The sequence below is a fragment of the Euprymna scolopes genome, chromosome 8, assembly GCF_053919585.1.
Source record: "Euprymna scolopes isolate OS-2025 chromosome 8, ASM5391958v1, whole genome shotgun sequence".
In the NCBI taxonomy this organism is placed as follows: domain Eukaryota; kingdom Metazoa; phylum Mollusca; class Cephalopoda; order Sepiida; family Sepiolidae; genus Euprymna; species Euprymna scolopes.
In genome coordinates, this window is record NC_136489.1 from 160,635,166 (window position 1) to 160,649,434 (window position 14,269).

At 34.4% G+C, this 14,269-nt stretch overlaps 1 protein-coding gene across 3 annotated transcripts in view; it reads left to right on the forward strand.

Annotated features, from left to right (window-relative positions):
* The window catches only part of LOC145283953 (uncharacterized), a 39,941-nt gene that overhangs the window by 2,525 nt on the left and 23,147 nt on the right, over nucleotides 1-14,269 (forward strand). The window contains exons 1-3 of one of the 3 annotated variants that reach the window (XM_080133051.1): nucleotides 296-449; nucleotides 5,639-5,706; nucleotides 12,216-12,435. In XM_080133051.1, the coding sequence (XP_079989177.1) occupies nucleotides 5,676-5,706; nucleotides 12,216-12,435 (251 nt within the window). In that variant the 5' untranslated portion in view covers nucleotides 296-449; nucleotides 5,639-5,675. Of the gene's footprint in view, nucleotides 1-295; nucleotides 450-5,638; nucleotides 5,707-12,215; nucleotides 12,436-14,269 lie in introns of those variants that run through there. The other 2 variants (XM_080133050.1, XM_080133049.1) reach the window with 2 other exon arrangements.

Below are 14,269 nucleotides of genomic sequence, written 5' to 3' on the forward strand. Positions count from 1 at the left end.
GAAAATAATATTTAAAAAATAGTGCGAGTCGTTAACTGCAAAAGCACCTTAAAAAGTCGTAAATAAATAATAAAATAATGACAGGATAAGGTGACGACAGACCAAACTTTTCTTAAAGTAAAAAGTCGCAAAGAAAAAAAAAAATAATAATAATGGCGTGGCTGAAGGAGCCAACGTCAAAACGAGGCTGTAAATCGGTTCTAAAAATGGGGAAGCGATTTATTAGGAAGTTGAATGTGAAACTGAACCCCCTTCCAAATCTTTAAATATTGTTTTTTCTTTTTTTAATCTTTAGGCTTAGTGTCCTATCGATAATAATGCACAGAAATAGTTGAAAAAGACGAAAAGGAAAAAGAAATTGTAAGGGGGAGGTGCCAATTGTTCAGGTGCACAAATTTCTGTTCCTAACCCAAAGAAGAACGAGTACTGAGAAAAAGAACTTGCGTTTGGTAACATTTTTTTTTTTTTTCTTAAATTCCTTTTTGCTATATTAGCCATTGTTCCTAAGCACTAGTAAACAAACAAACAAACAAACAAAAGAAAACAAATACAACGTAAATACAATACATGGTACATCAGAACGAGCCGATGAGTAAAAAAAACATTTTAGGGTGCTTGTTAAGACATGTCAATTTTTGGTGCAAGTCTATAAATGGGCCACTAGTAATCTTTTTTACTATAAAAATCTGAAAAAAATCTTTATAATGTACGTACTTGTCACAGCATGAAAATGTCATATTCCAAAAATCACGTAAATCGATCAAGTAGTTTTTTTTTTTATTTAAGAAAAATATTATGAGAAATTTTATCGAAGAAAAACTTCCCACCGTCTTGTTTTTGAATGGTACACTGCTAGCGACGCCTATTGGGAATATAAGATCGGCAAGGGGGCAGACATTCGACTTTCCGCACTATAGAAAAAAAACTTGGAAAATTAAGACATTTATAAGTTTTTGAGGATGTTGAAAACGAAAATAACGTTTAAAATTCCAGCAAACGAGTAGTTTCCAAGATATGAAGAATTTTATGCAAATTGAGCACCCACACGTGTAAAACTTGAATTTAAGCCGCTGAAATACACATTTGCCAAATTTTTGTTGGAAGAGCGTCAAGATTGCGAATACAGGGGACATACTTATCTCCCTTTTTGCCACTAATGGCTGACATACTGTTTCATACCATAGCGATAGATTTTATTTTACTAAAAACACAACAGCAGTTGTTCAACTCGATGGATTTGCGTAATTTTTGGATATATTACTAGTTTCAACATGAGAAGTAAGTACTGTTGTTTCTATTTAAAACCACATATTTAAAAAATTGATCTGTCGACTCTATCCTTAACAAGCACCCGTCAGGCAGTGTTTGCATCGGCTTTTGGCAAATCATGTGAGAAAAAAATTCTGTGTAGGCATTAGAATTGAGGGGGTGGGGTATTCCAAAAATTCAGTACGCAAAGTTAAGACACAGGAAGTGGACTCAGTTTATCTAAATATGGAATGGCAGTTATTAAGTGGCATAATAAACTTCTACCAGATATGAACAATAAACCATATGAGGAGAGAGTAAGGACATTAAACTTCCCTACATTATCTTATAGGAGATCAAGAGGAGACAAGAAAGAAACGTACGAGATAGTGAGTGGGGAAATATAATAAAGAATGTACTGAGAACGTTTGTGGAGCGGGAACACAGTGTGACAAGAGGACATTTCAAGAAGTTATTCAAGCATCAATCAAGACTCATCAAGAGGAAGTACTCTTTCCTGTGCCGAGTGACTGATACGTGGAACACGCTACTTGAATCAGTTTAAAAAGTGAAAAAGGGCTAGATAAAAATTCTGAAAAAACAATGATCAGAAATCTATAATATAAAAGTGAAAATGTGTGTGGTCATTTTTTTTGTATGTCCGCCAAAGGCTTTTTTTGGGGAGGGGGGGAGGCTCATTGTTTCTTAGAACTTTTTATATACGCCCTAGATTATAATATCTCCGATTTACGAAACACGGTCACGTCTATCTTTTATTTGAGCGACTTTTATGTTACAAAATTTGCGCTGTGATTTCATTTCTCTATGGCGTGATGTTTGACCTAGAAAACCACATGTTGACGTTCGTTTAACCACCTGCTTTTTTAAACGTTTAATTTCAACCATTATCACTTCTCTGCTCTCGTAGCATTGTGGTAAGTTATCAAGCTATTCACCTCAAGGCTTCAGGTTCGAGCCTACCTCCCTAGCAAAACTTTTTTCTTTTTCATTTATAAACATCCCCCACCCCCGCTAGTCTATCTTCTATATATATAAAAGCCAAACGTCTGTGTGTATGTATGTATGTATGTTTGTTTGTAACGCTAAAACTTTTGAAAGACGGAACCAAACTTAACAAATTTGGTATCATATCGAAGCCCCATCACCCGGATGACAAATATCGAAATTTCACGTCAAACGGACCACTAGAAGTTGGTCAACTGATCAGTTATCTTCGAGGGGGGCCCCCCAAAAAACCTGTCATTATCTATATATATAAAAGACAAATGTTTGTTTGTAACGCTAAAACTTGAGATGAAAGATTCCTCTCCCCTAAGAATAAAACATATGTTCAATATCTGCTTTTGTTTTTTCATTGTTTATACGGTCCCGAGCAACGCCGGGTAGCCCTGCTAGTATATATATAAAAGGCAAAATGTGTGTGACCATTTCGTGTATGTCTTCAAAAGGCTTTTCTCGCACACGCTCCCGGGGGGGTTACTATTGCTTAGAACTGTTTATATAGGCCGTAGATAATAATATGTAGGATTTGAGAACGCATATAGCATCTAGATTTATTTACATCGACTTTTACAAAATTGCTATTTTGGCTTCTCGCGTGTTTAGTATAAATAAAGTGAAACTAAACTCAAATGGAAGTGTTCTTGGCATTTCGCTGGGAAAAATGGCCAGAAGCAATCAGCTTTGATCAATCTTGTATATAAGACAGTTGCTATTCAATCTGGACAATTGGGAGCTGCTTTTCCCTCCCCAACATCTGTTGGGGGAAAAAACAGTCAAATTTGGGTAAACAAACCCAAACGCTGCGTGACTTCTATTTGACCTTCTTAATTAGGTCAAATGGAAGTAGCAGAGTTAACTTTTATTGCGCACGCCTGTTTTTATAGTTAAATAAATAAATTCAAACCTGTGTATGCTGTATGTCGCGGTGGCCTAATGGTTAACGTCGCCAGGTTTTTTTTTTCACACATTAATTTCCAACTCAAGGGTACGGGTTCGATTCTCATACTCACTTACCAAAACATTTTTTTTTATTATTTAACAACCCCCCCCCCTTCCCCCGGAGTTTTGAGTTACCTCAAGACACCCGGGCATCGCCGGGTACCCCCCGCTAGTCTATTATATAAATGGCAAAATGGGCGCAAGCGTTTGTGTATGTCCACAAAAGGCTTTTTTGGTGGGGGTTCTCGCGTCGGTTAGATTCCGTGAGAAGTTTTAGCATACTTCCCAGATCATAATATCTCAGATTTGCAAATGGACATTGTCTCTATCTTTTTTTTTTGATCGAGTTAAACAAAATTCCCACCGTGCTTTTGTCTTCAGTGTGAGTTTGTCTTTTTCATAAATAAAGCAAAACTATTGGAAAGGCTGGGTAGTATCTGTTCTGTAATTGGTCCTTGGTCAATGTCGGGGAAACCTTTCATATTGAAACAATTACTATTTATTTGGATACTGCCAGAGTGCCCCCTTTTTGGGGGAGCTGGTCCTTCCCCCATTAAAAACAACCTTGTTGTCTAATTTGCTTTCGTTGGAGGTTTAAAAGCAACGCCATTTTTGCAAGTCATCTTTTGTTTTTGATTGACTACGTTCAATTTGAACGCTTTAGACTTCCGGTCGTGTCATGGAGTAGCGGTAAGACGTCAGATTTTTTTTCACTTTCTTTTCCACCTTCGCGTCATGGGTTAAAGCCTGCCTGCCTACTACCACTTTTTTTTTTTTTTTTTTTGCTGAACACGCACCTCCAATCTGGGCAACACCGGGTGCCTAGGCTAGTATAATTATAAGGCGTGCATCCACCCATGCAGCACCATCATCAACCATAGAGATGACGGTGACGAACGTGTTGAGCCAGAGTCACAGGCTGAGCCTCTTCTGGGACGTCATCTGTAATCATAATTGTAAATCTTAAGAGGCACAAACTTTTATGCAAGCAATTTGGGACCAGGGTTGTGGAGTCGGATGGTAAAAGACCAACTCTGACTCCTAGAATTCCTAGGATGCCGACTCTGACTCCTTGACCCCTATGTGCAAATCTATTCAGCATATCTATATACCAGCCTCCCACACCTATTCAGCAAACATTTTATAAATACTTTTCATGTACATTATTTTTTTACATTTAACATTCACTTGTATGATAAATATGCTCACATATACACTTAACCAGCTTCATAGAATAAGTTAACAAAGAGATAAAAAAATTTACAATTGAATTTTATGCTATCAGTTCAAAAGGAATTACAATATTTGGGGATAGGGAAACCTCTTTAGGCCATGGCATTTCGAAGCCAAACGCTTCTCATCAGAAGAGAGCAGTAAAGACATATTATACAGAGAAGAAATTTTTTAAAAGATAATATTGCTTTTATGGAAAGAGGATAAAAGGAAAAACAGGAAAAAGCTATAAAAGGCTATAGTAGCATGGATGGCTTATTGATTTAGGCTGTTTTTTTTTGGGGGGGGGGTTAAGATTCTAATTCCAGATCAATCTCAGACTAATTCAATTACCAAATTCTGTTCGATTCAGGAACTGGATAACTTTTAGATTACAATCTGATTGTTATCCGATGTAATCCACAGTGATCTCACTCAAAGATAGATTTTCATTGATCCTGTGTGACGTCACAACCAAAACGAAAACAGCTGTCCAATGTAGAATGGACCGAAATATCTTGATGAAGTAGAAGCATTACAGTAAAAAATATGATATGTCTCCAAAAATAAAAGCAAAACCATACAAAAACTGCTAAATTGTGCAACTGTTAAGACCAAACAGGAAAACCATATAAAAAAATTTAAAAAAAATAAAAAAAATTTATTGGACTTAAGGAGTCTGAATCGGATAAAAACATTCTGACTCCAACTCCTAGTACTCTTAGAAATCCAACTCTGACTCCAGCTAAAACCTCCGACTCCCTCCAACTAAGACTTCCACTCCACACCCCTGTTTGGGACCGACTGTGAATTCAATATTCCCTTGACTCTTCCACCTTCTACAAAATAATAAAAACCAACAAAAAAGAACAGTTGACAATAAATAAAGATAAAACAGTAAATTTCATGAAATCCTTATGGTAGGTTGTTTATTTTTTATTTTTTGTATTAACTTCTGTTCACTCGGTATAATCTGGCGGTTTACATCATCTGCCATATGTTGCTGAGCAAGACTCATGGAAAAATGAGATTGAAAATGCAATAGATGAGATATTTTCTATTGGATTTTTCATTTTTTTTTTTTTTTTTTTTTTTTTCAATAATTCAAGAAATATAATTAACTATAATATTTTATATTACAGCAAAATGCAGGTTAATTATAATTTTTGTTTCACAATTAAATGATATTTAAACAAACTTAATAATTCCCTTGTAGAATTGGTTGAATTCAAGTTGGCTTCCTTCCAGATCAGATGAGAATTGTATCGTGCAATCACTTACAAGGTATTGTGTTTCGGCATTAAATAATACAAGAGTCCATCCTCATATTCAGTTTTAAAATCTGTTTTACATGTTAACGTGCAAAACATGTTAAATCAATATAGTGTAAAAATTGAGAAAAAAAGACAAAGCCGAAAACAATTGCGAAGGGTAGTTTTTTTAGTTTTCATTGTAAATAATATAGATTAAAATTGTGTATTTCTAGATTTTATTTAAAAATTAAAATAAAAAAGTAAATTTTACTAAAGAATGTGAAAGATTCAAAGTAATTTTGTACTAACACTCTTTTACCTATATTTTCATATGTAAAAGTAGTAATACACACGAACGAAAAAACGCTTTGGATAATCACAGATTTCAAGGTAGTTCTACTAAAATAGCGATATTTTTTAAACCAAAGCACTTCAAGTCTTCAAATTACTACTGTTTTGTTCGGAAATGAATATACTTTCAAATGAATTAATAAATATGAATGTACATTATATATTTTAAGAGTTTTAAGCAAATAAAGTGATAAAAATGTGAACGTCAAAATGGTGTTTTCGGTAAGGTTTTGTAATGACACCCCCTGTTTTCTAAAGGTTCGTACCGTGATTGTATGAAGAATTTCATCATGAAATTTGGGAACCAATCAGTAGAGGTGTTAATCTTAATACTGTCAAGTGTCCGAAATATTTTTGACCATTTCTTTTTTTGTCGTGTTAAAAATAAGACTTTAATATGACGAGTATCGAACATTTTGAAAAAAAAATTCTTCGGACACCCAGTAGTAAGTAAATCAATCTTTTTACTATCTTTATCAATTAAAAGTATTATTTTATGTTGAGTAGGACCGCAGTAATTGATAATTTAAAAGGACCTACCCGAAAAAAATTGTTTCTATTTCTCGAATTTGGTCAAATGAAGTTAGTATTACTAGAAGCAGCAGCAGCAGCAGCTCCAGCCTGTAGAATCAGCCATAGCACAGTGTAAACAACACGCGTTCTTTAATTTTTATTCAAGAACGAATTAAGAAAAACATGAAAATATGAATATAAATGTTCTTATATGTTTTAATTAGAGCTATTTTGTTATCAGAATAACATTAGTTTAGAACTATTCGGTTTTCAGAATGTATAATAACAACAATCCCAACCAATTCAGCATTATGAATCTGTTGCAATTTCTCACATTTCTCGTCAAATTTAAAAACATGGTTAAAAAAACAAAATAAACTTTTGTAGATTGCATGCACTTTTATTCTTTAAATTAGTTTTGAACAGCGAATTAAAACAATGTTTTACTGCGAACAGCCACAAATGTTTTTTTTCAAAATCAAAATAAGTATCAAAATTTCGTTTATACATAGATTCGAAAAAGTTGTCAAAAAACAAATATATAACAAATAAATGTTATCAAAGGCAAGATAAGTTACTTTTCTACCTAACTGGGTAATTTTCTAGTGTTTTTATTTAATGTAACATGTTTATTCAGCTCGAAAAACGTACAGTGTTTACCGATGTATTGGAAAATTAAAAATGGCGCCCGGCCCGACTCTCTTTGACATGGTAAGTTTGAGAAAAGGAGTTAAAAATAAAAAAAAACTATACAAAATACTGTTAAAAACTCAACGAATATATGTAAGCCTATGTCACGGTAACATATATTGAGCGAGTTTCTAGCAGTATTTTGTCTACTTTTTTATTTTTAACTCTTTTCCACAAACTTACTGTTTCAAGAGTCGGGCGCCATTTTAAATTTTCCAAAACATCGGTAAACACTGTTTTCAAGCTGAATAAACATGTTACATTAAATAAAAACACTAAAAAATTATCCAGTTAGGTAGAAAAGTAACTTGCTTTTGATAACATTTATTTGTTATATATTTGTTTTTTGACAACTTTTTCGAATCTATGTGTATAGTAATACAAACCCTCAAAATCTATATCAATATTCTTGAAATTTTAAAAGAAAACACATCAAACTACAATTAGGAAGCTTTTTATTTCGTTATTTTTTTTTTCCTACTTATTAAGCGAAAGATATTTTTACAACCTGCTCCAGCGTAGTATAAACGGCCTATGGAATTAACACCTTCAACCTCGAAAATAGAAATCAACAAATTTATGGAATTTTCTTTGAAATTTCGCAACGCAGTTTCTTATTAAATTAAAACTAAATATAACATTTGCTGACTTATTTACCTGTCGAATACACACACACACGCATATATATATATATAAACTTTCTGTAAAATATTTATTTGAAATGGAAACGGCATTTTGCAGTTAGGACAACAAAACAAAAATGAAGTAACGGTTCGTATTCCTAAAACACTCTTTAACCCTAACAATAACACTAAGTTCGAGTGGCAAGCCCCCCCCCCAATAAAATACCTCTGTAAGCCACATACAAGCATCTAAAACAAACAAACAAAAAATAGATCCTTCCTTAAAGAAAAATACACATAAAAATAAATTGGTTAACTGTCCTAAAATGCTAGAATGGCCAGGAAATGGTGAATTATTTTACATTAAATTTTTGTGAAACTAACCGCTCCCCCCTCTAATATTGTTTTTGTTAGCTTTGTCTCTGTCAAGTTTTCAGTATGTTCACACATAATTTTCCTTAGCCCCTACAATTAATTCAAAGTCCGAATGGCAACCCTCCCCATATTCTCATTGCATAGAAACCCTCTTGAAACTACACATAATCATCTTAAAAAAAATAAAAAAAATGCATATTTTCCCATAGAAAAAAACCCAGTTAACTGCCCTAAAATGCTAGAATGACCTATATTAGGAAATTATTTTACATTCAATTCTAAAATAATTTGTTTATCTTTCATTAAAGTTTTTCATAGCATTTTATACATAATTTCCTAAAAAGGTAGAATCACATTTTGGAGGGGTGGTCAGAAGGAGTTGAGTGGGGTTAAACAGAAGGTGTTAATCTACAATAATACCAAATAAATATTGCAATATATTCATTTTTAAATGGTCTTATGTTAAGATTTAAGTTTTTTGTACATAAAGCACATTACAATTCAACTTTGAGTTCTCCAACTTCTTTTCTGTTTATGGATACATGGCATTTTTAAGGAATTGCTGCATATTTATGCACATTTACTGCAGATTATTTGGAAACCATAAACTTTTGGAGATTTTCAGTTGCATATTCTGATTCCTTGTACAAAAATACACTTATATGGTAAATTTCATTTCTTAGTCTTGTGTTTTAACAAAGATATGACATTTTTACTGAAAAAGTAGTGTAAAAAATGTGACGAAACGCATATGGTCTTAAAGAGGGAAAAATATCCAAACGTGTGAGGCACAAAAATAGCCATAACTTCCTTAATTTTAATCAGATTTTAAAAATTTAAAAAGATTCTTTCTTAGCTCATCAAGCTCTTTCTATGCATACCAATATTGAAATATTTCAAGCTATTTCAATTTTTTCATGTGTATTGCTAGTAAAAGATAATTGAATGTTTAAAATCTAAGTCTTAACATTTGCAAAATTAGCCGATAATTATAGCAATTAAACATTTTTGGTCCCACCAACAAAGGAGGGATTGGACCTAGTAATTTACTCCCCTTCGTCTGTTTGCACTTTTCTCAATAACATGTCTTGGATATTTTTTCAAATTTTGCACAAACATTAGTCATGGTGAAAGTAAATTTTTCACTCGTGAAGGGGGAGCGTGCATGCTTGGCTTGTTTTTCGTAAATCTTGCAATAGAAATGAAATTGTGAAAAATCTATAATTTATGCAAATTATTTAAAAAATGTTGTAATGTATTTGTTTTAAAACAGTCCTAGCATTAGATTTCAGTTTCTTGTACATGAAAAAAATATATTGCAATCTAACTTTTTAATTCTCTAACTTTTGTTAATGCATATACGGAATTTTTAAGGTATTGCAGCAGATTTATATGCATTTACTACAGATTACTTGGAAACCATCAATTTCTGGAGATTTTCGCAGCCATATTCTGATTCCTTGCATAAAATTTTTATTTTTATTAAAAATTCATTTAAATGTCAAATTTTGTTGCTTGTTCTTGTGTTTTAAGAAGGATATGACATTTTTACTGAAAAAGTAGTGAAAAAAAAAAAAAATCTGACAAAATGCATATGGTTTTAAAGAGGGAAAATATCCAAACGTGCAAGGCATAAAGATAGTCATAACTTCCTTATTTTTAGTCAAATTTAAAAAGATTCTTTCTTGTATCATTAAGCTCTTTCTGTGTATGCCGTTAAGATATTTTAAGTCCTTTCAATTTTTGTCCACCACCCCACCCCTACCACATCCCACCCATCTCGACAAAGGAGGTATTGAACCTTATGATTCACTCCCATTCGTTTGTTCGCACTTTTCTCCGGGAGTTTTTGAAATTTTGCACAAACATTAGTCATGGTGAAAGTAAATTTTTGCCAGAACGGATTTTCTGGGATAACTCTGGTTGTCTCCCCCCCCTCCCCCGGGGACATTATTAGAGGTAAAATTGTCCCTAAATTGTTTATTTGTTTGCACTTTTCTCAATAACCATACCTTGGCTTTTTAAAAAAAATTTTGCACAAATATTAGTCATGGAAAAAGTAAATTTTTCACTCGTGGAAGGGGGACCCCACATACGCGGCTTGTTTCCAGTGTGTTATTACTTTGATATTAAAGTTGTCATTAAATGTGCTGTTACTTTTAACTAAATGTGCTGTTACTTTTAACACAACTTTGAGCATTTCTTTACATTACTTGAACAACCTTCATCAACCACTCACTTGCCACAAGTTGATACAAAGCCTTATCAGACAATCTCTGTTGGCACTCGATCAAAAACTTTTTTGGTACTTGTACAGTTTAATCAAGACATTAAAAAATGAAAATATCGAAAAAAACAAAAACAAAAAAAAAGCGTTATATTGTACGTATCCATTATGGAATGAAGTTCTCCAAAAAAAAAAAAAAATGTCACTTAATTTCATCATATAGTTTTTTTTTTTTTTTTTTTACAGAAAAAAAACAATTTATGATACCGAGCAAAAGGTTTGATTTTTAGGAAGAAAAGCTAGTGTTAAAGATGGGGAGGAGGAAGTGTTGGCACTTTAAACTGAGTTATCTCCCAGTCGCGTATTCAAAAAATTCAAAGATGACAACCTTCAATGTGCTCTCATAAAAACGTGTTTGCCGCTGTAAAAAAAAAAAACAAAAAAACTACTCAATCAAATTACGTGAAATTTTTTTTCGAAGATCTTTTTTTTTTTTTTTTTTTTTTTTAGATATTTTCATTTTTTAATGTGTTGATTAAACTGTACAAGTACCACTTTTTCTATATTCAGAAATGCAAAGGTTATTCACATACTGTACTTGCATTTGTCTCAGGATGAAGATGACACTAGTGGTACTTTGCCCTCACATAAAACCAAACTGCATTTCGTCTATGCTAATATGACTTTTTATTTCTTGCGTAATTATTCTCTGTCATCTTCAGGACTTGATTTATCTTCTATAATATAAATTTCACCTGTCTGTTTTAGTGTATGTATGTATGTATGTATGTATGTATGCCTAAAACTTTCGACAGATGTGACGGATTTTCATGAGATTGGTACCGCTTTGAAGCTCGACCCTTCGGACAACAAATATCGAAAAATTGGTCAAAAACATTAATTTCTTCACCCTCAACTAGGCACTTTTCTACAGGAAGGGGGTTGCTTTTTTCGCCGATATTTTCAAGTCATCCCAGCTTTCCGATTATCTAACCTTAATTTAAATCTTCGCTACTTCCAGTTTGGTAATGGACGCAACAGCAAAAACGTCACTTTTTTTTTTTTTTTTTCCTCCTTCGCTGTACGGGTTTGAGCCTGCCTGCCTACTACCACTTTTTTTTTTTTTTTTTTTATGCTCACCTCCAAAAACCCGGGCAACGCTGGGCACCCAGGCTAGTCTAATATAAACCACTGTAATTACTTTTACAAGGTGCCTTCAATAAGTTTCTAGACTTTTTTTTATACAGGCATTTAAAATTTTTGTAGACTCTTGAAAATTTATTGAAAGCACCTCCATATTGAGTGGTTTCCCCTTATAATAATTTGGAATTGTACAAAGTTTCCAGTCTTTTGAATGGTTCATCTTTAGAATAATGTCGTCTTTTGTTATCCGATTTATCAAGTTAATGATCATCTGAAGTCTTTTTAACATTTCTGCAACAAGACTAAATTCCAGGTGCTGTATGTGCTCTCCGTTTATCTCGGCATTGTTTCCAGTCGTCCTGGATTTCTTGTCATTGGAATCAAGCAGTGTCAACTCAAGAGAAGTGTAGTTGAGGATTGTGCAACCCTTGCTTCGCAATTACACGCGAAGCCACCTTTACAGGGGGGCACCCATTGTCTCTCAATGCTGAACAGACGCCATGACGGTTAGAATCTAAATAGAATTATTTGATTTAATAAAAGCAAATTTTTTTTTTTTTGTTTTTATTCTTATTTTAAAGTCTGTGAACTGATCAAAAACATTGTTTTTCTCTTCAGATCGTGAAAGACGCCGCGAAAGGGAACGCAAACGTAAGCTTACAGATCGACGTAGGAGCCGTTCGCGATCTAGAAGCAGGTCACCAGCTCGGTACAGATCGCGATCTAGGTCCCCTGCTCGATACAGATCGCGATCCAGGTCACCGCCTCGCTATAGGTCAAGGTCAAGGTCACCAAGAGGCAGATACCGGTCAAGATCACGATCTCCAGGACGAAGAAGGTTTGTATGACTTTAAAAGAATTTTGTTAAAATATTTGGAGCGATACATTCAGATAGACTTTAAAACGGTCTGGCATGTGTTGGGTGGCTTTTAGAAGTTGCCTTTTAAACGAACCTATCTCTAATCTGGTTTTTATTTATCCATTTTTCTATTAAATTCATCCTTATTACTTTCTAACATGTTTCTTGCTAACTAACCCTGCTAAATCAACTGTATTACATCTACTAACCCAAGGAGTCTCATTTATTCTTTCAATGTGATTAAATCATACCATCTATTATATAAAAGCAAAAATGTGTGTGCACTTTTTCTATGTCCGACAAAGGCTTTTTTCCGGGGGGGGGGGGTTACCACATCTTAGAACTTTTTATATACTCCCTAGATTAAATATCTATGATTTACGAAAAGAGGTCGTCTCTATCTTTTATTTGAGCAACTTTTATACGCTGTTTTCACGCTATTTATTCCTCTCGCCTGTTAGTTTGGCTTTTCCGTATAAAAGCGAAACCAAAAATCGAAAGCGAAGTGTGTTCTCTCAGCCTTTCGTCCAGACAATTGCTATTCATTTTGACACTCCTCTTTTTGTGGAGAGCTGGTTTTCGCAAACATCTTGGGGAAAGCAAACAAATACGCAGAAAGTGTAAAGCTTAACTGGCTCTGCGTGAATTCATTTTTCGATGGCGTGATGTTTGACCCAGAAAGGCAGATGTTTTTTTACGTGTTTACTTTCAACCATTCTCACTTCTCTGCCCTCTTAGCGTCGCGGTAAGATGTAACACTTTCTTTTCCGCCTTCGCCTCAAGTCTTTGGGGTCGTGCCTCCTGAAACTTTTTGTTTTCCTACACACATACACACACACACACACACATACACACACACACACACATACACACACACAAACACCCTAGCAATGCTAGTCTATAACATAAAAGGCAAAATGTGTGTGTGTATGTTTGTATGTCTGCCAAAAATTTTCAACACACACGACGGATCTTGACAGGATCAGTATTGTTTTGAAGCTCGACGTCTCGGACGACAAATATCTTCCTTCTTCGTGTTATGATGCGAGCCTGCCTGCCTACTACCACTTTTTTTTTTTTTTTTTTTTTTTAACACGTCTCTCCACCCGGGCTGCCTACTGTTGATTTACCCCCCCCCCCTGCTACTGCAACTATTTTATTTTGTACCCTAGTATTCTTATATTGTCTAGCTCTGTTAATATACATAGCACACTGGGTTTCACCTTCAATGAATCCAGAAGCAGACACCATCCATGGCATTGATCTTTACGTTAATGTGGATAAGACAAAGTTTATGATTTTCAATGCGGAGGAGAAGATCGAAGCTCCAGATGGAACAACACTGAAGGAAGTCACTGAGTTTACGTACCTGGGCAGCAACACAGGTTTTATAGAAGAAAGACATCGAAATTCGCATCTCAAAAACATGGATAAGCTGCGGTCAGCATGGACTTCGAGGCTAACTGACAGACTGAAAAGGTAGTTCTTCAGAGCAGTGGTGGAGTCTGTCCTTGTTTACGGTGCTACAACCTGGACACTCACCAAAATTTTGAGTGTGATTTTCATGTTGCGGTCAATGTAACCTCAGACCTTCTGCAGGGGTGTCGAACTCGGGAATGTTTCTGTTGAACTCGGGAATTTGGATGGAATTTTGAACGGAACCCTTTATTTACTTCATGGGGGGGGGTAGCATACTCTTGTTTTGTCAGCCATGACTGGATAGAGGTCCTAAGTAATTCGCAATATTGTATTTTTCGGTCGTCCACACTGAGGATTGAACCTACAACCTTCAGGAGAATATCACTTTTTAGAA